Source organism: Myotis yumanensis, unplaced genomic scaffold, assembly GCF_028538775.1.
Source record: "Myotis yumanensis isolate MYYU_CA2020_CCGP unplaced genomic scaffold, mMyoYum1.0.hap1 SCAF_3, whole genome shotgun sequence".
Lineage (NCBI taxonomy): Eukaryota > Metazoa > Chordata > Mammalia > Chiroptera > Vespertilionidae > Myotis > Myotis yumanensis.
The window spans coordinates 176,031,344-176,057,756 of NW_027223754.1; the positions used below are offsets into that span (position 1 = coordinate 176,031,344).

The following is a 26,413-nucleotide window of genomic DNA, read 5'->3' on the forward strand; positions in this document are numbered from 1 at the left end:
CGGCAGAATAAAAATGATATTTTATTGGCCTCTCTTTGTGGTAGATAGAGATTGAACTAATGTTTAAGAAACACTCTGTGGAACCCAGAGGGTGGGCAGGAGACCAAAGAAGCTCGCCCTTCTGCCCCGGTGTGGACCAGAGCACCTGTGCGGGGAGAGTTGGCCTCTAGGATGTAAACACCTGAGCCCGACCAGAGAGGCTTCCCTGGCAGGGAGGAGAGCGGGCTGCCCTGGCTCTCCTAAGCCTGTTTTCATCTCCTGATGCCAACTAAATGCTCTCCAACACGTGACACACCTGCATACCCGTCTTTAAGGACAGCAAGAAAAGGCAGAAATGGGGTAACGACTGACTTCAGCTTCAACTCCTGGAGGAGCAGGAGGAGTGAGGGGTGAACTTGGAAGGATATTTCCAGAAGATGAGAGGTAAGTCCCTGGGGGTCGCTGCCAGCGTGGGTGTGGGGGAGCCCTGAGCCCAGGGGATTGTCCTGGAGAGGCTGCGTGCAGTGTGCGGCTCACAGGGCCAGGGGGCCCTGAGGACGCCACGGGCCTTCTCCCGGCCGCTGAGGGATCAAAGTGAAAGCGCAGGGACAAAGGGGAGTGGTGAGGAGCGGAGGCCGCCGGGGCGAGAGCCAGGGGAGGCGGGAGGGCGAGGGGGCCTTTCCCCAGGAGACTGGGAGGCCGACCTCTTCTTGGCCATGAAACAAAGAGGACTTCTCACCCAGCCCGCCGGGAACCGCGCCGGCTCCCAGGTGTGCGCTGGGCTCTCACGGACCTTGGGGGAGTGGGGGGGGGGGGGGTGGCGGTGGGGGCTGGGGGGAGGACTGATGCACCGATGTGGACAGACAGCTGTAGTTACGAAGCTAGCTCCCGCTTCGTCTCACCTAAATGTATAGTCCTCATTGCGGCCAACAGCAGTTCCTCCATAGTAAACACACAGAATGTGTTTTACGGGTGTTGTTTTTAAACTTTGTGGGGCGAGTTTATTTTCTTGATTGCTTTACCATTTCCTATTAAAGCCTGAAGTTGAACAGTCAGCCTCACACAGCAATCTATGCGTTTTCTGCCCCTTTAATTCTTCTAAAAGGACAAGTCAAATACGCAACCGTAGGTCTTAGAGGTTTCATTGAATGAACTCAAAACCTCATCACACTTAAAAAAATCATATGGTGACTTTTTAAAACATGACCGTTTCCCTGCCTGCCTCTTAGGGGACTGATTCACTAGGGCTGAGACAAACCCTGGAACTGGCATTTTAAAAAGCCTCCCAGGTGATTCTCAAGTTGCTGCTACAAAGACCAACTTTGGGGAACTGATGTCTAAATGTTTATGTATTTCTGTTTGTTTTTAAACGGAGTTTGGGGTGGCAGTGGTGCCTGCTAAGATATTAAGTGGTGTTTTGCATTTCTGGAACACATTCCTCTTCCACCTCCCTCCCCACCCACCCTGGGCTTCCCCTGCCTGGGCTCCCCAGTCCTGACCTGACAGTCCCAGCCCCTCGCTCTCACTGCCGTGTGCCTCTGGGTTCCCATGATTCCTGGCTTTCCTCTCTGGCAGCATGTTTCGGGCTTGCTTTTGTGAATGACAATTGGCCTTTCTTCTTACACTGTCTTTGAAAGCCCTGCTGCCGCTCAGGGTGTCCTGACCCTGGGCCATAGGATCCACGTCCCCAGTGGGCGCCTGGGCGCTTCTGATTCTCAAACCTGCCTGGCTCACTGCTTCCCTGGGGAGCTCCCCAGGCCCCCACCTTTTAACTGCCTGCTACGTATTTACTCTTGCATGTCCCACAAAGCATCTCAAGATCAAATATTTCTAGTATCTTTTTTAAAAAATAATACTTCCAGTTTTCTTTTCTTTTTTTTTTAAATATATTTTATTGATTTTTTACAGAGAGGAAAGGAGAGGGATATAGAGAGTCAGAAACATCGATGAGAGAGAAACATCGACCAGCCGCCTCCTGCACACCCTGCACACCCTGCACTGGGGATGTGCCCGCAACCAAGGTACATGCCCTTGACCGGAATCGAACCTGGGACCCTTCAGTCCGCAGGCCGACGCTCTATCCACTGAGCCAAACCGGTTACGGCCTTCCAGTTTTCTTTTTTCCCCCCTCCCACTTTCCAAGTTCTTCTGGCTGGGTTAATGATCAAATTAACAGAGACGGATTGACAGGAGAAAGTAAACGTTTAATACATATAAGTTCACATAGGCATGAAAATTCCAAAGACCATGAGGCAACACTGGGGATATTAGGCATTTTGGGAACAAAGGAGGCGGGGTGTTAGATTTCAGAAGTGAGAATGGGCGAGTCACAGGTGGTTGAGGAAGAGAACACAGGGCAGGAAAGTCCTTGCTGGGCAACTTAGGAACAAGCGGGGGAGGGTGTGTACCTAGCTAACGGCACCCCCTGAAGCCCTCCTGTTTACCACACTTAATTCAAATTAGGCCGAGGCCACTTCCTAAGATTCCCTTCCTGAAGCCGGTTTCTCCGAATCTCTTGGGCAGGAAAGGGGGGAGGGTCAAAGGCTCCCTCTGAGTCTTGTTTCGTAGTGAACAGCTTAGAATTGATAACCCAAAAAGTGGCTTCAGGGGGGCCCAGCCTTGGTTCCCTTCGCTGGCACCTTGGTCCTCTGTGTGTGAAATCTCAGAGAATGGCTCTGCCAAGTGACTCAAGCCAGAAACCTGGGGACAACACTTCATTCTCTTAAAGCCAGAGTTCTAGGCTCTGGGGATCCCAGAGACCCCCCGTCCCCCCCAACCTCTGCCCTCACTGAACATGTATTCTAGAGGGGGACGAGCAATTAGTCTTTAAATCTCATGGATTCTAGTCCTTGGTTTCTCTAGACATAACTTTGCCTCTTCAGTCACTGCCATAGTTCAAACCCCCCTGGGTTTAGTATAATCTTTCTAAACCCAAATCTTAAATTTTAGCCTCCAGTTTTCGCTCTCCCTCCAGATAAAGCCCACCTTCACAAATCTGGGCTAAAAGGTTTTACACCTGCACTCTAGCCGGTTTGGCTCAGTGGATAGAGTGTTGGCCTGCAGACTGATGGGTCTCAGGTCCGATTCCTGGGTTGCAGGCTCGATCCCTAGTGGGGGGTGGGGGGGAGTGTGCAGGAGGCAGCCGATCAATGATTCTCATCATTGATGTTTCTATCTCGCTCTCCTTCTCCCTTCCTCTCTGAAATCAATAAAAATATATTTTTAAAAATAAAATGTTTTACACCTACTAGGCCCTGCTGGCCTCTCACAGCACATCTCCACCCACTGAAGCACTCTCTGCTCAGTCTCTGAATTACAGCCACACTTCACTGCACCTCCCTCCCTGCCTCCTCACCCCTCCCCTCCCTCCTGGCTGACTCCTGTTCACTCTCCCATCAGCCTCCAAGGTGGCCCCATTGATTTCTGCCTCCTCGTGTTCATGCCCTGGTGTGTGAGCTGGATTTCCTGATGTTGCTCTGAAGGGGAGACTATGGCAGAAGTGATGGGCTCCTGACATTAGGTTCCATAAAGACTGTGGCTTCTGTTAACATAAGTAACATTCAAACCTGTAAAGAATTTTTGTGAGTTTATTTGAGCCAAACTGTTGACAATGGCAGGGAAGCAGCATCTCAATGAATTGAGACAATGCTCCAGAGAATGGTGGTTTTCACCTATTTTTATAAATTACCACCAAAGTAGGAGATGTACTAGGTGTACCAATTAATAATGCGGATTTTGTAATCAAAGAAAACACAATAATTTCAAGAGAAACATCAAAAGTGCTTTATTCAAAGTAATGTCCATCGCTAGCTACACATTTCCCCCATCTTTTAGGTAATTTGTGGATACTGTCCCAGTAGAATTTTTCTTGTTTTGAGGCAAACCATTCAGAGACCCAATTTTCCACTTCTGCATACGTTTTGAAGTGCTGCTCAGAAAGTGCGTGTACCATCGATCAGAACAAGTGGTAATCTGAAGGAGCAAGGTCTGGTGAATACAGCAGGTGGGTTAATACTTCCCAGGCAAGATCTTTTTTTTTTTTTTTTTAAATATATTTTATTGACCTTTTACAGAGAGGAAGGGAGAGGGATAGAGAGTTAGTAACATCGATGAAAGAGAAACACCGATCAGCTGCCCCTGACTGGAATAGAACCCGGGACCCTTCAGTCCGCAGGCTGACGCTCTATCCACTGAGCCAAACCGGTTGGGGCCCAGGCAAGATCTTTTAATGTGTCTTTAACTGGCTTTGAAGTGTGTGATGGTGTGTTATCAAGAAGCAAAATTACTTTGCCATGTCTTCTGGAACATTCTGGTCGTTTCATGATCAAAGTGTGGTTCAAATTGATTATTTGTTGTCGGTATCGATCAGTATTAATAGTTTCACCTGGTTTTAGAAGTTCATAATACACCACACCTTCCTGATCCCACCAAACACAGAGCATTGTTTCTTTCCAAAGCTATTTGGCCTTGCAATCGATGTTGATGGTTGACCTGGATCAACCATGATTTTGTGCATTTGGGATTCTCAAAATAAATCCACTTTCCACCACCAGTCACAATTCGATGCAAAAAAGACTTTCTTTCATGCTGTTGAAGCAACATTTTACTGATGACTTTTCGGTTTTCCATTTGTCTTCTGTTCAGTTGATGTGGCACCCATTTTCCTTCCTTTAAAATCTTTCCCATTGCTTGTAAATGATCGGAAATTGTTTGCTGCGCAACGTTTAATCTTTCTGCAAGTTGTTTTTGAGTTTGACACGCATCTTCATCCAATAATGCTTGTAATTGTTGGTCTTCAAACTTTTTCAGTTGACCTGGATGTTCTTTGTCTTTCACATCAAAGTCATCACTTTTAAAGCGTTTAAACCAGCGTTCACAAGTATCTTGAGATGGAGCATGTTCACCATAAGCTTCCCGAAGTATACGATAACTTTTTCTTCAAAATAAAGTAATGAATTAAAACTTCCCGAAAATGCTTTTTTTTTTACATGAAATTCGACATTTTTAAGCATAAAAATATCTATGATGTTAACACCTTCAGCAAATTTGACATGAAATTTTGAAGCTTGTTGTCAATACAACAAAGTAGCATACATATCAAATCGCATATATATCAACACTAGAGGTCCAGTGCATGAAATCTGTGCATGGGAGGGGGTATCCCTCAGCCCAGCCTGCACCCTCTCCAATCTGGGACCCCTCGGGGGATGTCCGACTGCTGGTTTAGGCCGATCCCTGTGGACCACTGGCTCCTAACCACTCACCTGCCTGCCTGCCTGATCACCCCTAACCACTCTGCATGCCTGCCTGATCGCCCCTAACCACCTCTGCCTGCCTTCCCGATTGCCCCTAACCTCCCTCCCCTGCCAGCCTGATTGCCCCTAACCACCTCTGCCTGCCTGCCTGATTGCCCCTAACCGCCCTCCCCTGCCAGCCTGATTGCCCTTAACCACCTCTGCCTCGGCTCCCACCACCGTGGTTTTGTCCGGAAGGATGACTGGAAGATGTCCGGTTGACCCGGTCTAATTAGCATATTACCCTTTTATTAGTATAGATATGTATAACTCCATCTATTGAAAAAAATCCGCATTATTAACTGGTACACCTAGTAAGTGGGTTACATGAAATCCATTGGTGATAGATTAGGGAGGTGGGAGAAAGCAAAGTGGGGAAACCTCTGGGATTGGATAAAAAGTAAAATGATAGTCCACCCAGCAAGGCTCAGTGGTTGAGAGCCGACTTATGAACCAGGAGGTCACGGTTTGATTCCCCATCAGGGCACATGCCCAGGTTGCTGGCTCGATCCCCAGTGTAGGGTGTGCAGGAGGCACCCGATCAATGATTCTCTCTCAACATTGATGTTTCTATTTCCCTCTCCCTCTCCCTTCCTCTCTGAAATCAATAAAAAAATATTTTTTTTTTAAGTAAAATGATAGACACATGGTTCTTTTACATAGGTGGACATAGGATAGTTCGCAGTCAACAATTAACACGATAACAATAACAATGAGGAAATTTGTGGTCTCTACCCTGGCACCCTGCTTGCACCCTGAGGGGTCCGAAAAAAGGGAAGTTACAAGTTACCCAGACATTCCACAGGAATGTTATCTTAGATGCAAAAAGACAATAGGCTCAGTAAAGATGGAAGTTGATCTTTGTCAGGGAAGATACTGGCCCAGGACATGACTACCCACCGTAGACTGCTTTTTAATTAAAGTTTTCATTTCAGACCATCCTTTGTGGTTACTTTAGGTCTCTGAGTTTGCAAGGCCGCCACGAAGGCCTTCCCTGAGTTTGTCAGGTTAGCATGTGGCCCCTTTTCATCCATAGTTATTTCGTGGGGCTCTCTTACTCCATGGCTCTGTGGTGAGCCAGCTGCCAGGCTGTGAACTGCCCTGTGCCGGGGCCGTGTGGGAGCAGCAGAGCCAGGCCTGCAGCCCACCGCTGTGCGAACTGAATTCTGTCAGCTTCCCTGTGAGGGGCCTGGAGTCAGTCTTCTACCAGTTGAGCCTGTGGCCAGAGAGGTGCGCGCTAGGCCAACCCCTGGATTCCTGGCGCAAAGACACTGTGAGATAATAAACACGTGTTATTTGAAGCAGCTATGTTTTTGGTCGTTTGTTACAAGGAAATAGGTAACCAGGAGCACTCTGGCCCCCTGCCCGTCCTCCATGCCAAATTCCCCCCGTCCTCCCCGCACTTGCCCTGAGTGTTGTAATTAGGGGTTTGTCCATAGCTCGGCCCCCAGATGGTAGGCTCTGTAGGGAAAGGAGGGAAGGGAGGAAAGAAAGTCACCATGTTCCTTCTCAAGGCTGAAGGCTTGCTGTGCTTCTGGCCTCACCTTGACCCACCCACAGTGTCCACAGGGGATGTCCCTAGAGTGACGCTGGGACCCCAGGAAGAGGCTCAGGCCAGCATGAGCAAGCCTCCCGCCCCCACATTCCCCCCCCCCCCCCCACACACACATACCCTTGCACATGTGCACACAGGCACGCACCACACACAGACACTGGGCCCACTGCCCTTTGCTCAGGAGGAGGGTGGGTGCAGCCGCTCCTCGCCCCCACCGTACACCCCCGCAGGCTACACTTCTGTGGCTTTTCTGAATGAAAGGTGGAGGCAGAGCCACCCAGGACTGAGCCTTCCACCTTTGAGCCTTTGAACTGCCGAGTTTCTCCACCCTGTTTCCTGCTAACAGAACTGTTGTGAGTTCCTGGAAAAAAGAAAAAAAGAGCAGAGCGTTAGAATGTCTTGCTGCTTTCATTTTCTGATGACTCAACCTGCAGGCCAGTCACTCTCTCTGACCTAACCCTGACATCGGAACAGGGTGCCTGGGGTACTGGTGGCACCTCTCTCTGGACAGGTTACCAGAGCTGTCCTGCGGCCTCGGGTCACTCTCCTGGGCTTTTCTAGAGGGAGGGCAGCTGTGTCCTCCTGGTGGCCCTTCTGTTCCCTGTGCGGGCTGTACACTGCCATGGTGGCAACTTCCCCAGTCTCCCCTCCTACTCCCTCACCCGCCCCGCCCCCACCCCCAGGCCACAATCTGCCAGCCTGTCTATTGTGCCCAAGTAGGATGAATGAATGTTTGAGAGACATGCCCGGGTATGAACACACCTCTGTCTATTTAAGAAAAAAAGCTTTCAAATCACATGGCACCCTACGGTGCGTGCTTCTGTCCTCCTGCCTTGCTCCAGCACTCTCAGCATTTTCCTCCCGCCCTTCCTCCTGCAATTGCTTTCTGCTCAGCTGCTCACTGTTGCCAAGAAGGTTATGCCCATCAGCTGCGCTCGAGACCTGTCGTGAGGGCCAGCGATCTGCTTTCAGGTTTGAGTCCTGCCATTGATGATTTTTGACCCTGGTTGTGTTACCTGGCCATCCCAGGCCTCACCTTGGACTGGGTCTGCTAATAAGCTGTTTTCCCAGTGGTTCTGAGATTAAAATTAAAAAACCACAAATAGGAAAATGCATGGCATATAGAAGAAGTAAAGTGTCCAATAAATGCTTCTTGTCGTGTGTTCTAAAAGGACCTGAATGCCCTGGCCGCTGTGGCCCAGTTGATTGGAATGTCATCCTATGCACTGAAAGGTCATGGTTTGATTCCTGCTCAGGGCACATGCCCAGGTTTCGGGTTCCCTCGCTGGTCAGGGTGCATATGGGAGGCAGCCAATCACTATTTCTCTCTCACATAGACGTCTCTCTCTCTCCCTCCCCCCACTTCTCTCTTGCTCTTTAAAATCAATTAATTTTTTTAAAAAGTTTAAAAAAACTCTTAATTAAAAAAAGCGACCTTAACAATCCTTGTGATTTTTCCTTGCATATATATAAAGCAAAAGAAGATTTTGATGTCCAAAATGTTGACAAAGTGCCAGTTAGCTTGTTTGTTTGCTTGCTTTTGGCAGCATGTGGAGCAGGAGGAGGTCGAGGGTGCTGTTAGGGGGTGACTGCTGCATGGGCTTTTCATCGTTAGCTTCCGCAGCTCTCGGGTAATGATCTGGAAACAGCTGCTCAAATGCCTGAGGAGTGGATGTGTCGGAACCTGCCACCGACTCCCAGGTGGGAAGGTGTTTTTCCCATTTGTATTCCGGTCTCTGGGCCTCTGCACAGATAAAAGGGTAATTCAGTGGCTAACATGCAGCACAAACTGTCATTACCGGCAGGTAGGCAGGCTCAGAGGACCTGCGTATATCACTCAATTTCCAGATCAGCAAACACTTGTCTTTAAAGATTAATTGTCGGGGTGGGCTAGGTGAGGTCAATGAGGAGAAAAAGGGAACATATGTAACACTTTCATCAATAAAGATTAAAAAAAATAAAAACAAAGTGTATCCAATTTTCTTTTCATTGTCCAGAGTAGCCATAGAGGGTAGGATAGCAAGTCATGGATTTCAGTAGTCTCTTCATATCAGTCCAGATGATGGTCTAGCCCAGCCGTGGGCAAACTACGGCCCGCGGGCTGGATCCGGCCCGTTTGAAATGAATAAAACTAAGAAAAAAAAAGACCGTACCCTTTTATGTAATGATGTTTACTTTGAATTTATATTAGTTCACACAAACACTCCATCCATGCTTTTGTTCCGGCCCTCCGGTCCAGTTTAAGAACCCATTGTGGCCCTCGAGTCAAAAAGTTTGCCCACCCCTGGTCTAGCCGGTGGTCGGCAAACTCATTAGTCAACAGAGCCAAATATCAACAGTACAACGATTGAAATTTCTTTTGAGAGCCAAATTTTTTAAACTTAAACTATATAGGTAGGTACATTGTTATTAACTTAATTAGGGTACTCCTAAGGCTTAGGAAGAGCCACACTCAAGGGGCCAAAGAGCCGCATGTGACTTGCGAGCCGCGGTTTGCCGACCACGGGCTAGGCTAGGGTGTGTGTGTTAGTGCCTGACTTTAAACATAACCAGAAGAGGAGCCAAATACATTGTTTTGACATTTTTAGATAATGAAATCAATGAAAGAAGTTTCTGTACCCGTGGAAAATCCATTATTGCAACACTTCAACTTTCTCTCAACAGTGTAAAAAAGTCACCCTCGTTCTATAAACTACAGTTGAATCAAGAGCACATCAAAATGTGGGTTCTGAAGTCTCCACACCACCTCCCTCAGCATAAACAGGGAGGAGAAGCATAAAAAACAACATTTGGACGGTGGGCTAGGTGGCATTTTGTAAAACGAGAGTCAGCCATTCAAATGCTTCTCCAAAGGGGCATCTATTTCCAGCCAGTCTCCATTCATGATGTCTGAACTTGCCCTCCCACCAGGGTCACTGAGAAGGGTTTGCCATTTAAGCTGACAAATACCAGTCATCATGTATAGTAATTGGTAAGGCACTGACAGAAAACAAAACGGAGATGTCAGGGGAGGAGGCTGACAGTGTTTGGTTGCTCGAACAGGACTGTGTTGCTTTATTTAGGTCATAAAGTCCAAGGTTCTCAGCTTTGAAGATCCCCAAACCCCCTTTTTGCTGTTTTGGAGGTGATCGCTGGGGCTCACAGTGGGAGCTAATAGTAAACAAACTCCTAAGAGACCGAGGTGCAAGCCAGCTGCCAATTTGTAGTTTTACAGGAAGAAACACACTGCCAAGAGGACCAGATGGCCAGCGCAGTCTCCCTGATGGACGAGGTGTGAGACAGTTAAGCAGGGATCATAGAAGTCAGAGACCAGAGTTCAAGATCTGGATCTCAGAGGTCAGTCAAGAAACCCTGTATTACTTTGATAAGTGAAGATTCAGGTTACAGAACAGTATGTACAATGTAACCCCAACTTTGTTTAAAGATAAGAATAAACCTGCACCCTAGTCGGTTCGGTGGATAGAGCATTGGCCTGTGGACTGAAGGGTCCCCTGTTCGATTCCCAGTCAAGGCACATGCATGGGTTGTGGGCTCCATCCCCAGTGGGGAGTGTGCAGGAGGCAACTGATCAATGATTCTCTCTCATCATTGATGTTTCTATCTCTCTCTCCCTCTCCCTTCCTCTCTGAAATCAATAAAAAAAATATATATTTTTAAAAAGGATAAGAATAAACCTGGAAAACATAATAATGTCAGTAGTTATAATCTGGACAATGGCATTATGAGCAATTTTCATTTATTTTTTTCTTATCTCACTTTTTATTGTTATTTTTATTTATGTGTGTGTGAGAGAGAAAAAGAAACACTGACTTGTTATTCCACTTACTTATGCATTCATTGGTTGCTTCTTGTATGTGCCCTTACCAGGGATCGATCCTGCAACCTTTGGTGTATTGGGATGATGCTCTAACCAACTGAGCTACCTGGCCAGGGCTCTTATCTTCACTTTAAAATTTTTCTTTGCCCTAGCTCAGTGGTTCTCAACCTTCTGGCCCTTTAAATACAGTTCCTCATGTTGTAACCCAACCATAAAATTATTTTCGTTGCTACTTCATAACTGTAATGTTGCTACTATTATGAATCATAATGTAAATATCTGAGATGCAGGATGGTCTTAGGTGACCCCTGTGAAAGGGTCATTCGACCACCAAAGGGGTCGCGACCCACAGGTTGAGAACCACTGCCCTAGCTGGTTGAGCTCAGTGGATAGAGCATTGGCCCTCGGACTGAAGGGTCCTGGGTTCGATTCTGGTCAAGGTCACATACCTCAGTTGCAGGCTCAATCCCCAGCAGATCAACGTTTCTCTCCCACTTCTTCTCTCTCTCTCTCAAATAAATTTTTAAAAATTTTAATAAAAGAAAAAAAGAAAATTATATGAAATTGAAATGTGTCCAAACATCAAGTTTTATTGGGACCCTGCCTTTCATTTATGTATTGTCTGTGGATGCTTTTCTGCTTTCCTGGAATGAGTAGTTGCAATAGTGTATGAACTTCAAATCTTAAAATGTTTATTCTGTGGCCTGGCTGGTGTTGCTCAGTGGTTGAGCATCATCAACCCATGAACTGGGAGGTCACAGTGTGATTCCTGGTCAAGGCACATGCCTGGGTTTCGGGCTCCATCCCCAGTAGGGGGCGTGCAGGAGGCAGCTGATCAATGATTCTCTTTCATTATCGATGTTTCTATCTCTCTCCCCCTCTCCCTTCCTCTCTGAAATCAATAAAAATGAATACATAAATATTTATTTATTCTCTGGCCTTTTACAAAAGTTTGCCAAAGCCCCATTTAGGCCCAGCACTGATTTTAAGTCATAAGAAGAAAGGCTTTTATGAATCAACTAAGGTAGCAGTTTCCAGCTTTGGCCACACTTTAGAACCTTCCTCCTGTACCCCATTGCCCGACCCAAACTGTTCTGCCTCACAATTGCAGCTTATCCTGAAGGGGAGTGTAGGTAGGATGTTTACATTTTCTTCTCTTTTTAAAAAAATATATATTTTTATTGATTTCAGAGAGGAAGGGAGAGGGAGAGAGATAGAACCATCAATGGTGACAGAGAATCATCGGTTGGCTGCCTCCTGCACAACCCCACAGGGGTTTGAACCCACAACTCAGGCATGTTCCCTTGACCGGAACTGAACCTACGACTCATCAGTCTGCAGGCCGATGCTCGATCCACTGACCCAAACTGTCTAGGGCTACATTTTCTTCTTCTTAATATTTTTATTGATTTTGGAGAGGAAGAGAGAGATAGAAACATCAGTGATGAGAGAGAATCATTGATCGGCTGCCTCCGGCACACCCCCTACTGAGGACTGAGCTCACAACCTGGGCATGTGCCCTGACCAGGAATGGAACCACGGCCTCCTGGTTCACAGGTCAATGCTCGGCCACTGAGCGACGCCGGCCTGGCGGAAGTTTCCATTTTCAAATGCATACTGTGTCTCCTATGTTTGCACTTGCATGTGTATCTTATTTAATTATTACAAGTCTTGTGACACTGGTATTATGACCCTAGTTTTACAAATGAGGAAACAGGGGCCCATAAAAGTTAGATAATGTGGTGAAACATTACACCGTTTAGGAAGTGGCAGGAATAATAGTTTTCTGGAGAGGATTCAGTAAGTATTCTCGACACACACACCGCCTCCACGCGCTCGTCTTGTTTTGTTTATTCTCCTTTGTATGACCGTGGGTCACTTCCTGTTTGGGGTGGGCGCCCCGATCCCACGCAGAAATCAAACACCAATCTCACACCTCATCAACTACAATTCACTAACGGGCGAAAGCTAACCCCAGTTACTCCTCCCACTCCCAGTAACAATTTAATCTCAGTGTATTTTAACTCTATTCTTTAATCTCAGTGTGTTTGAGCTACATTTCACCTCCATTGCTGTCTTTATGGAGGGACTCTGTTGGTGGACATTCTCGGTGGGAAGAGAGCACAGTGGCAGGTGGGTGGGAATTTCCATTTGGAAGGTGTGACTCCATTAAAATCACATTCTGCAGACGTTCGCCTTTCCGCGGGGCGCTTATGGAAGCCTGGACTTGGTCACTTTTACAAAGTGAAAAACCTTTCTCCCTCGCACTTTCGTGTATGAGTGCCTCATGCTGGCTGGTAATGCCAACTTGTGAGCAAATGAAAGACCCAGAGATAGTGTTACATTCGGTGATACAGTGTTTCGTTACACCAAGCTTGTTGCTATATTTTTCTTCTTTCATGTAGAATCTGGACTTACTTTGTCTTTCTTCTCACAGTCCTTTCCAGACTGTTACTTCGAGTCTTTTCTCTTTTGGGCACATTTATTTATTTTATATTTTTATTGACTTCAGGGAGGAAAAGAGAGAGAGAGAGAGAGAGAGAGAAGAGATAAAAAACATCAATGATGCGAGAGAATCATCGATTGGCTGCCTCCTGCATGTCCCCTAGTGGGGATCGAGCCCCGGGCATGTGCCCTTGACCAGAATCTGTGACCTCCGGGTTCATAGGTCGATGCTGAACCACTGAGCCACGCCAGCTGGGAACTCCTGGGCACACTTAATTTCCCTTCCCCATGTGGCCACTCGGTGGCCAGGGCAGGCCAAGGGGAGAGAGTGCTGGCTTCATTTGCTAGCCCTGGCTCTGAAGCAACGCTATCTGTCCAGTGGCTACGCCTGCAGGGAGTATGCACAGCACCTCTGGGGACCCAGACCCCGGCAAAGGGCCTTAAAGACCCAAGCGAAGGTGTCTTGCAAAGTTGCTGTTCTCCTGGAATAACAAGTTTTCAAGAGTAAATGGTCGTAAAGAAACTCGTTAGGAAAGGCATATTTTACCTCCTTTTCTGTCATCTTTATAATAGAGGCTTCAATCAAGTTTAATTTATTCAGCCAGGTGCCTGTGGAAGCAGCCTCGTTTGTTTGGCTTTGTTTTCACAAAATCCCTTGTCAACCGTGTTCCCAGTGTCAGTGAGCTAATCCTGCCCCTCCGTCAGATCCCTGGTAGACAAAGGCCACGAACACAGAGTCTCCGCGGCGAGAACGGCAGAGGATCTATTAATGTGTCAGTTGCCTGTGAGTGATGGCCGAGATGTTTGCCCAACATATGGCACAAGGTTATCACGTTGTAAAAGCAACTCATTTGAAGCCAAGCATCCATGCACGCATGCAGACACTCTTAACTACTTCGTGGTATGAACACATTATGTATTCTCGGGAATTTGAAGCAACCACCGAATTACAGTAGCGTTAATCTGCTGGGAGTATTTTACTTTCCATAGGATAAAAAGTAATTAGAGATAAAATAAAGATCAGAGCAGCTTTGAGAGATAAAGTAGAAAAACAGCCACATTTAGTTCTAGCTCTCAGTGAGGACCGCGGGTGCGGCCCAGGGGCAGGGGAGAATGCTGTGACCGGGATCCACTTTATCCATGAAGGCACTGCAGTGGAAAGGAACCATGTGATGTCCTGGAGGCAGGTGTCGCCGGGCCTTCTGACGGCCCCTCTGGACCGACAGGCCCCTCTCCAGACAGGCCCGGGAGGTTTGGCTCTCACCTTTGCAGATACAGAATCTCATATGAATTAGCATTCCCCCCCTTAACAAATACTAACCCCCTAACCAAGCTGAAAGGTAGGAATCTATAAAATAGAATGCGAAATTATTGACTTGCAATGAGAAATATCACTGCCCAACTTAAAAGGTGTTGAGTCAGTGTAGACAAAGAATTCTCTCCCCATCAGTCAGGCCCGTGGCAAGGCGTTCTGTGGTAGCCAGAGCTCTCCCTGGGTGTGTGCCTCGGGGGGCCCATGGTTGCTGGGTAGGGAGGAGAGAAACGGGCACAGGGGACCAGATGCGTTGCTAATGGCGTGGTGTTGTCCTTCCAGACTCACAGACGAGGTTTTGAACCCCCACAGAGAGGGGGCTTTGGTCAGAAACTGGTCAGAAGATATGGGGAGGTTTCCTGAGAAACTATATGTGGTTCTGAGCCCAGGAGACCAGGGGCCATTGGAGCTGGGGAAGGGGTCATGTATTCGTTTCCTCAGCTGCTGTAACCTAGTTCCACACACTGGGTGGCTTGAAACAACAGGATTTTTTTTTCTTCTCAAGTTCTGGAGGCGAGGAGTTGGAAATCAAGGCATCAGCAAGGCTGGTTCCCGTGAGAGTCCTGAGGGTGAACCTGCCCCTGAGCTGGTGACGGCTGGAAACCCTCATGTTCCTTGGCTGTGGATGTGTCATTGCCATCTCTGCCTCCGTCTTCACAAGGTGTTCTTTCTGCAAGGACTCTGTCCTTGGCCTCGGGTCCCTGTGACCTCTATTCTCAAACCAGGCCTTGACTTTTGGAGTTCCGTGTCCTTCTTTGATTCACTCAGTTTTAGCCAGAATCCCCTACCCTTAGTATCTGATTACCACCCTCAATGTCTGATAGGGCTCGGCTTCCCCCACCATCCCTCAGAGAGCGTCTGATCACCCTGGCCTGCCTTTAGCAAGAATCCTGTTAGGTAAGTTTACCAATAAATCCCTCCTTATCCTGCTGTGTCCTCTGAGGAATTCTCTATCCACTGACCCTCATCCTGTTGTTTGGCTATAAATTCCCACTTTTCCTGGTTGGGCTCAAAAGTTGAGCTCAATCTCTCTCTCCTATTGCAAAACCCCACTGTCGTGGTCCCTATACCTATCTCAACAGTGCCCCTGAATGAAATCCACCTTCCCTCTTTTTTTTTTTTTTTTTAATATATTTTATTGATTTTTTACAGAGAGGAAGAGAGAGAGATAGAGAGTTAGAAACATCGATGAGAGAGAAACATCGATCAGCTGCCTCCTGCATATCTCCCACTGGGGATGTGCCTGCAACCCAGGTACATGCCCTTGACCGGAATAGAACCTGGGACCTTTCAGTCCACAGGCCGACGCTCTATCCCAGGGGTGGGCAAACTTTTTGACTCAAGGGCCACAATGGGTTCTTAAACTGGACCGGGGTGGGGGCCGGAACAAAAGCATGGATGGAGTGTTTGTGTGAGCTAATATAAATTCAAAGTAAACATCATTACATAAAAGGGTACGGTCTTTTTTTTTTTTTTTTTTTTTTAGTTTTATTCATTACAAACGGGCCGGATCCGGCCCCGGGCCGTAGTTTGCCCACGGCTGGTCTATCCACTGAGCCAAACCGGTTTCGGCGACCTTCCCTCTGTTTAACAAGTATCCTGAATATTTTCTTCTTATAAGGACACCAGTTATATTAGATTAATGGATCACCCTACTCCAAGGTAACCTAATCTTAATTAGTTATATCTGTAATGACCTTGGTCCTGGAAGTTAGGATTTCAATGTGTCTTTTGGGGAGACACAATAAAACCCATAACAGGTCACCTCACTATTTCTGCATAAAACAGGAGAGTGGTCATTCTAATGTTGCTTCATACACTTTCATCCCTTCTTCCGGCAGTGGGCCACCTCTTCCTGTCCCGTGGGAGAGCATTACAGTCACATGTCTCAATGTTTTGGTCACCGATGGACCTCATGCATATGCGATGGTGGTCCTATGAGATTATAATGGAGCTGAAAAACTTCAATCGCCTAGTGACATAGTAGCCATCCTGACTTTGAAACACAACATATTGCTCACGTGTTTGTGGGGATGCTGGTGTATAAAAGTGGCACATGTGCCCTAGCTGGTTTGGCTCAGTGGCTAGAGCGTCGGCCTGGGGACTCAAAGGTCCTGGGTTCGATTTCAGTCAAGGTCACATGCCTGGGTTGCGGCTCCATCCCCAGTAAGGGGTGTACAGAAGGCAGCTGATCAATGATTCTCTCTCATCATTGATGTTTCTATCTCTCTCTCTCCCTCTCCCTTCCTCTTTGAATTTAATAAGAATATATTTTTTAAAAAGTGGCCCATGCAATTATGCACAGTACATGATACTTGATAATGATAATCAATGACTATGTAATGGTTTATGTATTCATTACACTATACTTATCTGGTTATTTTTAAGGGTACTCTTTCTGCCCAGCTGGTATGGCTCAGTGGTTGAGTATTGACCTATGAACCAGGAGGTCACAGTTCAATTCCTGGTCAGGGCACATGCCTGGGTTGCAGGTTGGATCCCCAGTGGAGGGTGTGCAGGAGGCTCCAATCAATGATTCTCTCTCATCATTGATGTTTATCTCTCTCTCTCCCTCTCCCTTCCTCTCTGAAATCAATAAAAATATATTTAAAAAATAAAGGGTACTCTTTCTAACTATAAAAAGTTTGGGTGCTCTCCCTCCTGGGAGCACTGCTCCCACTGTTCTTCCCCCACAGGCAGGCATCGCCTAAACTCTAAGGGACCCCAGAGGCTTGCAACCAGGGCAGCAATGGGCAGCAGCAGCTTATCCTGGGAACCCCCTGAACTGTCCCCAGTGTCCCCCTTTCTCCGACTTCTTAGTGCGCCAAAGCAGCCCAGCTGAGGCTCATTTCCCCACCCAGTCCCTCTCCTGTTATCCTAGGCCTTTGCTTGTTTCAGTGTCCCCAGCTTTAATAAATTAAATGTCCTCTAAAAAATAAGTTTTCTATAAAACAGTATGTATGCTGTGTTATGCCACAGGCAGCAGCCTCATACACTCCATATTTACCGCATAATTTCTTTCATGCTAGATTTACTCTCCTGTTGTTTTATACAGTAACATGCTGTACAGGCTTATAGCCTAGGAGCAATAGGCTGTACCATATAGCCTAGGTGTGTAGTAAGTAGGCTAGGCCCGTGGTCGGCAAACCGCGGCTTGCGAGCCACATGAGGCTCTTTGGCCCCTTGAGTGGGGCTCTTCCACAAAATACCACGTGCGGGCGCACGTACAGTAGATTGAAACTTCGTGGCCCATGCGCAGAAGTTGGTTTTCGGCCTGGGCGAGTCTATTTTGAAGAAGTACTGTTGATATTTGGCTCTGTTGACTAATGAGTTTGCCAACCACTGGGCTAGGCCATCTAGGTTTGTATAAATGCACTCGGTGATGTTCGCACAACAACAAAATCACCTAATGACATATTTCTCATTGCCGCTGTGTGCACATGACTGTCTACCCCACCACTCCAAGCCTGGGAATCCACACCCTTGGCTACATAAGACTGGATGTCACCCACGCAGAGCATGTGGCTGCTCTACTTCTCTCGGATGGTTCTAAGTAGAGCTGGTAGGGGAGAGCTCTTCCTCTCTGGGATGTGGAACTCGGGCATGAAATCTTGGCCCTGCCCTGATCGGTTTGGCTCAGTGGATAGAGCGTTGGCCTGCGAACTGAGAGGTCCCGGGTTTGATTGCGGTCAAGGGCATGTACCTTGGTTGCAGGCACATCCCCAGTAGGAGGTGTGCAGGAGACAGCTGATTGATGTTTCTCTCTCATCGATGTTTCAAACTCTCTATCCTTCTCCCTTCCTCTCTGTAAAAAATCAATAAAATATATTTTTTTTAAAAAAAGAAATCTTGGCCCTGCTGCATGGGAAGAATTCTGCAGGTAGAGAAATGACTCTTATGGTACAGGAGGAGAGGCTCTGAGATGAAGTGCAGAGAGTGAGAGCCAGAGAGCTTGCAGGTTCCTGCTTCTATTGTAAAATATATATTTTTACTGATTTCAGAGAGGAAGAGAGAGGGAGAGAGAGAGAAACATCGATGATGAGAGAATCATTGATCCACTGCCTCCAGCATGTCTCCTACTGGGGATCGAGCCTGCAATTTAGGCATGTGCCCGGACTGGGAATTGAACCATGACCTCCTGTTTCAGTGGTCGATGCTCAACCACTGAGCCACGCCAGCCAGGCTGGTTTCTGCTTCTAGATCCACCCCCCCCCCCCCCCCCCGCCCCGGGCTCAGTACTGCCCTTCAGGGGTCACAAGCACCAATCAGGTCTCCTCTGTACTTAAACGGGTTTGAGTTGGGTTTTATCACTAGGAAGGAAGAGTCCTAAGGGATACATGCAGCGCAGTGAAGACGGAAAAGATGGAACTTTAAGTGGATCCTGGAGGGCTTCACCATTTAGGAAGGATAATATCTGCCCAGAGGAGCAAGGGAACTGGGTGCAGAGTGGACAGAAATACTTGGGGGACACTTTCAGGACTGAGGTAGGAATTTGGGTATTAAAGTTCAACTGGGCTTGATTGTGCCCTTGTGGGACCTGAAGACACTTGAATGAGAATTGAGAAGGCAAATTATCAAAACAGTGGTTGGCGAGCCTAGAATCCTCACAAGGGGGATCTACACGAGCTACACTTAAATATTTACTGGCTTCAGGCTCTGATGTCTGTTTCCACGGTAGAGTATGCTATTAGGAAGACATTAATTTATTCATCATTCAGCAAATATTTATAAGCGTCTATTATGTCTCAGGCACTTTAGTAAGGATGAGTATTTAGTGTACACAAAAGACAGGTGATTTCTGCTCCACGAAGCTTTTCAGTCTACGGTAAAAAAAAAAGATATTTAACAAATATACTGGTAAGTATATAATTGCAAATTGGAGTAAATAGTACAAAGGAAAGGTTATGAGAAGTAATTATGAGGAACCTATTTTATTAATTTATTTTTTAACATTTTGTTTTGTTCATTTTCACCTGAAGATATTTTTCCATTGATTTTTAGAGAGAGAGGAGGGAGAGGGAGAGAGAGAAACATTGATGTGACAGAGACACATCGACTGGTTGCCTCCCGCATGTGCCCCGACCAGGGCCTGGGATCAAGACTGCAAACAAGGTACATGCCCTTGACCAGAATCGAACCCAGGACCCTTCAGTCCTCAGGCCAATGCTCTATCCACTGAGCCAAACTGGCCAGGGCAACATTTTTTATTTGTTAATTTTTTTTCAATTATGGTTTACATTCAATATTATTTTGTATTAATTTCAGGTGTAATGAAGGAACCTATTTTAGATTTTAGATGGGAAGGTTAAGAAAGGTCTCTCTGAGGAGAGAAAATTGAGACCTGAAGGTGAGCACAAGTCAGCCAGGAAACAAGTGTATTAGGGAGAGGAATGATAAGGCAAGAGAAGGGAAGGGAATTCCATGCAAAGAAAATAGTGTATGCAAAGGGCCTGCAGCCAGAAGGAGGTTGCCTAGAAACGAAAGAGAAGCCTGGCTGAAGTATAATTAAGGAGGGAAGAGAGTGGCTTGAGAACAGCCTGGAGAGATAGGCAAAGGCTCTAGATAAGGATTCTTGAGTCTGTCCTAACTGCAATGGAGAGCCACTGAAGAATCGTAGTTAGTGTTCCAAACTACCTTTTTAAAAAAGAAAATGAATTGAAGAAGGACGTGAGAGCTAAGAGAGACCAGTCAGGAGGCTGTGTGCAGTAGTTCAGAGGAGAGAAGATGACAGCTTGGGAGACTCTGGATGTGAAATACATGTTGCAGGTAGAACTGATGGTGTTATCGTCGTAATTAGCTAATTTATTAATATTAATAATAGGGAGAGAGCAAAGGGGAGGCCAGACATTGTAGGCATGGTCATCTGGGCAGCTTCACCAGGAAGCTACAGCTTCACGCTCCCCAGGGAACCACCTGTCCATTCCCTGCAGATCACTGCAGAAGGGATTGAGCAAAGGGGGAGGTGGGCACATGCGCAGTGAAATTGGGGTGATGTAGGGAAGGTGCTTGCCTGGGGAACAATAGAGTGATGAGAAGGGTGGAACCACTGCAAGGGTATGAAATCTTGGAAGGTTGTGTGAATCCCCAGACAGGAATTCCCTCTCTCTTGTTCTCCTTATTCCCCTCCCTTGCTCTGTTACCCACACTCACTGTGCACTCGCCTGTCGTTTCACCATAGCCATGTGGCCGTAGCAGTAACATGGCCCATGGCTGTGCAAACCCCAGCATGGCCTGCAGCTGGGAACACAGGCTAAGCTATCCAGATGCTGGACTGGACTTCAATATGCAACAGTAATTCTGGGCAGGGGTCTTCATTCTGGCCCTGCTGAAGACAAGTTTGGACTTCTTCCATGGCAAGACGGGTCGAAATGGGACCTTAGAGGGGAACCCCCTTAATTTCACATCGTCAACAAAGCTTTCCACAAAATCCCATCCTCCCGTGGGCGTCTCAGGAAATTCTTTTCCCTGCGGTACCTGAAGAACAGTGGCACTAGGCCTGGTGTGGCTATGGTAGGTGACAGAGTGGGAGGCATTAAGAATGACTTTCAGGTTATTGGCTTGAGCTGCTGGTAGTTGGTGGTGCCATTAATTGAACTGCGAAATAATGAAGAAAGATGTTGCAAGGCAAAGGGCAAGGAAGATCAAAGAGTTATGTTGGTTTTTAACATGTTAGGCCTCTAGGACTTCCAAGTAGAGATATTCAATACTAGTTGGATATGTGAGTCTCATATGATATAGGAAAGATCCGGGCTGGTGGTATAAATCTGTGAATCACTTGGGGGGGGGGGCGGGGGAGGAAGCAATAGGAATGGATGACCCTGCCTAGGAAGAGGGACTAGGGACTGTGCTCAGAACACAAGCTCATATGTTGTTAGTGAAGGAAACTGAAAGGTAACACCAGGCAGTGGCAGAAAAACCAGGAGAGTGTCGTGTCACAGACTCCAAAAGAGAGTGTTATAAGGAGCCACCGGTCACATGTCTCAGTTGCCAAGAAGTCAGTAGGATGAGGATTGAAAAGTGTTTATTGGGTTTGGCAAACAGAAGGGCTTTGATGACCTCATCAGGAGTGTTCTCAGTGGAGCGGTGGGGGTATGAGCTAGACTGGAATGGGTTGAAGAGTGAATGGGAGGTGGGCAATGGAGTCAGAAAATGCAGACAGTGCTTTCAAAACCTCTATTTATGGCAGGGAAATGAAATAGTACCTCAAAAGAGAATGTGAGGTCAAGAAGGGGAGGATTCAACTATGGGAGTTACTAGAGCATATTTGAATGCAAATGGGAATAATTCCAACTGAGCAAGAGGATAAAAATGCGCGGGGAGTACAAGACAGGACCCTAGAGAAGGCTCGAGAGGACACACTCGCCTCTGCACAGCGCTGAGGTGGGCAACCTCAACATCTGCCTCTATCTTCTCTCTGCTTTTGTTGCTGACCAACAATCTTCCCTCCTTACCCCACGCCTCTGATTGACATAAAAATGCTTCATTTTCATTAATATTTTTTACTTTCTTCATTTAAACTGTGAGCCAGAATCTTTAAAGGAGTCAGCAGCCCTGGCTAGTGTGGCTCAGTCGGTTGAGTATCATCCCATGCACTGAAAGGTCACTGGTTTGATTCTCTAAAATTATGTAAAAACAAATTTTTTCAAAAGGTGACAGCTTATCTTTGTGCTCGTTCCATTGCATTTTAATTTTATAGCTTAGTCCTTTGGGAAGTATTGCCGTCTTTCTTAGGTACTATACTGATGAGAAATTTTCTGTCTCCATGTACCAACTCTAGTTTGTAGGCGATTGCCTAAGTGGTGTGATTGGAACAGCCTAGTAAAATTTATCCTTGCCCCAAAGTATCATTTAGTAAGAACTAATAATAATAAACTTAAGTATAGGAGTTACCTTTAATAAGCATCTTAATTTCACAGATATTACCTCATTTAATCTTCATAAGAGTTCTGTGAGGTAGGATTTGTTATGATCTCCATTTAACTGTGACCAGGAGACGTGAAGCAATTTGCAAGATTGCATAGCCAAGAAATGGCAGATCCTGGGTCGTCTAAACCCCAAATTTCACGAAGAGCTCTAGCTGGGTGTTTACACATGTAGTTTCATGGCCCTTGGGATTGATGTAGAGGACGAGAGAATCACAGATATTCTGAGCACTCCTTAGCCTTTAGGCAGAAGTAGGGAGGAGGGATGGAAGCAGCTTGTTTGTGGGCACAAATGTAAAGTTCGGCTCTGAAAAACCCTAGGACAGTGATGGCAAACCTGTGACACGCGAACGCATTTTTTTGGTTGATTTTTCTTTGTTAGATGGCATTTAAATATATAAAATAAATATGAAAAATATAAGTCTTTGTTTTACTATGGTTGCAAATATCAAAAAATTTCTATATGTGACACGGCACCAGAGTTAAGTTAGGGTTTTTCAAAATGCTGACACGCCGAGCTCAAAAGTTTCGCCATCACTGCCTTAGGAAGTGCCTTGAATTCATCGTTTGGGAGTCTCTCACAGATTAACCATCATTCCATAAATTTCAGCTCATGTTCTCACACGTTAAAATGAGACTGAGAAACAATCTGGATCCTGTGGACAATCAGACTGGAATTACGCATTTATTAACTGCAATTAACCAGGAGCAGGCTTATATTACTACTCTCCTGGTTCCAGATCACGGAGCGACAGGGAAAATAAAAGTTTCCCTCAACTTAATTTTCTGAGAACGGTGTTTGAAGTTGGGATGAGATAATGGATATAAAATCCCTTTGAGAACAGTATAGTCATGCTGCTGTTGGATGCACTTTTGGTGATGTTGGCAGGGAACTAGCAGTCCATTGGATTAGCCTAGAGCTCAGGACCTGTGAGCCAGCGAGCCCGCCTCCAACAAGCAGATGATACAGGCTGCTGTGGCTCCCTGCATCCCCCAACTGACTGGCCCATCCCTCTTTCATGACAGCAAGGAGATCAAAATGGAAGGTGAGTCGGATCCTTTGGAAGCTGTAAGGACAATTCAGAAGCCCAAGTTGATTCCCCCTTGTTTGTAGCAACTAAACAAATGTTGTGAGAAACATCTGCCGTGTAGGTGAGCTACAGAACTCCACACACACTTTGTGAGACAAACTGAGAAGAGGCATCCCTTCCTCGGGAAATGATCCTGTGTCAACTCAGCAAGAATCGTTTGTAATGCAGCCTCGTTAAAGGTGCAATATTTGGATTCCAAAGGACCAGGAGATAGTCCCATTTCCATCACTCACTCACTGTGAGACCTATCGTCATTTCTCTCAGGCTCCTTTTGCTCCGTGATAAAGTGGGAATGAAAGCAATAATGCTTAGCTCACAGGGATAGTGGGAAGTACAGAGAGAAAGTACTACTAGATAAAGTGCCTGGTGCTTTGTGTAATAGGGACCAAAATGAAACAATAATTCCCTTCCTCCCCAACCTCTACCTTAGCCATTGGTCTGCTGCTGAAATACAGGGAAGCGGGATCATAGACACTCTGAGAAAATGAGGAGGAATCAGTGGGGGTTTGAAAACGTTTTTTCCAGAGTGAACAAAGCTCTCATCTGGACAACTGGGGAGCTGTGGGTGTCCCCGAGGCTCAGGGCCCTGAGGGCTGTGAAGAGTGGTGTGCTTGCTCAGTGAGATTGGACCACAGGCTATAAAGCTTGTGTCACCGGTCACCGCTGACACATGAGATAAAGTCTGCCATATCGGCTTCTAGGTTCAAGGTTTTAATTCACCTTGGAGGGGCCGGAAGCATTTTGCAGCGAGTTTCACTGCTTGCTGGTCATCTTTCGTGAACTCATGTGCTTTTCATTTCTCAGAACCAGTTCATCAAGAGGAAAGACTAACGCCTGTGCCGTTGGCTTGTCTGGAGAAAACAAAGCCATTAATGATAGTTAACATATTAATTGCAGAGAGTGCTTCTTTAAGTTTCTGTTGGCAACAGGTTACCAGTCTAACAGAGTAAGTGAAGTGCATCCAGACTCAATTTAAAACCTGGCCAGGCAGGGTTTTTAATCTTCAGGCTTCAGGTTTTCGTTATGACAGTTGCCAAAACGGCCAGGCTTGTAATTTACAAGTAGTCCGCATGTGTCACTTAAAAAGAAACCCACACCTAAAAATAAAAATGAAACTCAGGAAAACACCAACCCAGATAAAGAAATCTTATGTCTCATGTAGAACGCTTGTAAACCTGGGATCACGGTTACACTAATTGCCTACATTCCAACTGATTAAAGTAAGCGCGTGAACCAGTCAGCCTGTCACTGCCCGGCGGAAAGGGACAATTCTCTCATGTTTCAGAAAATTTTCTCACATCAGGTCTTGCTCTTTTCTCTTATCCTGTCTGATGATTGTTCACATCTTAGGTAACAGACTGCTCTTCCTATAAGAGCCAGGGTAATACTTCCAATGGGATTACTTTTTCCTAAGGGCTTAGGTCATTGATTATGTCCATGCGGACCTTTGTTACATTGTGACACGTTGCAATCAGTTGTTAGAAACATGTGTGCCATTGTTATGGGCAGGACAAGGGTGAGATGCATAGTTGCAAACCATTGCCTCCAATCCTAAAACCTTGAACCTCTTTCTCACCCTCCCCCCCCAACCCCACATATCACAGTTGTAGACAATAAATAGGTTCCAATGAAAGTAACTTCAAAGGGTGATCTGATCATAAATTCCTAACTGGGCAGGTCATGGTGCATAGTCACACCCCAGACACATGACTTTTTTAGTAAAGGGTTTATCGTTGCCTTAAGCAAGACCTGTCCAGTTGTTTTTGTTCATCTAAGTTAACACATCTTTGAAGTACCCATTCTCCAGAGAGCACAGGATTTTGTTAACTCTCCTGTAACCCAACCCCCTCCTGCTTTCCTCCCACCTTTGTGTAATCTCATGTTCCCTCCTTATTTTCAAATGCATAAAAGAAGCTGCAAAACTGTTATTCTCTGGAGCATTTGAGATCTTGCTGCTACGCAATTGTCGTCCGTTTGGTTCAAATAAAATCTTTTTTTAAAAAATATATTTTATCAATTTTTTACAGAGAGGAAGGGAGAGAGATAGCCAGAAACATCGATGAGAGAGAACATCGACCAGCTGCCTCCTGCACATCTCCCACTGGGGATGTGCCCGCAACCCAGGTACATGCCCTTGACCGGAATCGAACCCGGGACCTTTCAGTCCGCAGGCCGACGCTCTATCCACTGAGCCAAACCGGTTTCGGCTCAAATAAAATCTTATAGAAATTATTTACAGGTTTTGATGTTTTTACATTGACACAGTCAATCACCAAATCCTGATAATGTTTTTTTAATTTTTTTTTTTTACATTATCCATTTTTCCTTAAACTTATGTGATGGTTAGTTTTACATGTCAATTTGACTAGGCTATAGTACCCAGTTATTTACTAATCTAAGTGTGTGTTGCTGTTATGGTATTTTGTAGATGTGGTTAACATCTATAACTAATTGTCTAAGTAAAGGAGAACATCTTTGATAATGTGGGTGGGCCTCATTCAACTCATTGAAAGGGGAGGGGAGGAAAACTTTTCTCTACCCTCTTAGGTTGTGTGAATGAGAGCTGCAAATTAAACTGACAAAGTCAGATTAACAGGAGGGAAAAAAGAGTTTATTTGCCTGCATAATGGATATATAGCAGGAGAACTCAGTCATGAGTAACTTGAAGAAGTGGTTAGAATTTGGGGCTTATATACTATCTTAATAAGTTGGGCGGGGGGATGGGAAAGGCACTTATGGAAAAACAAATGACCTTTTGGAAAGATAAATGAATTTTTCAAAGAATAAACAGGAGATAAGCATGTTTGTGATAATATTAATCTATATGGGTCTGAGTAATTTTCCCATCTCCTTCAGGGCCATAAAGAACCTCCCCTGTAGAATGGATCTGGGGTAGGTTTTATATTTTACTTGAGCCCCGGTGCACGAAATTCGTGCACGGTAGGGTGGGGGTGGGGGGGCGGTCATCAAGCAACAGATAATCTGAGCTTCTCCCACT

The 26,413-nt window shown here is 46.1% G+C and overlaps 1 protein-coding gene across 2 annotated transcripts in view; it reads left to right on the forward strand.

The window, feature by feature from the left end:
- The first annotated feature begins 276 nt into the window (after positions 1-276).
- Positions 277-26,413, forward strand: part of SINHCAF (SIN3-HDAC complex associated factor) — a 73,594-nt gene continuing 47,457 nt past the window's right edge. Inside the window, exon 1 of one of the 2 annotated variants that reach the window (XM_070410482.1) lies at positions 277-423. In XM_070410482.1, the coding sequence (XP_070266583.1) occupies positions 417-423 (7 nt within the window). In that variant the 5' untranslated portion in view covers positions 277-416. Of the gene's footprint in view, positions 424-7,779; positions 7,801-26,413 lie in introns of those variants that run through there. The other variant, XM_070410484.1, reaches the window with a different exon arrangement.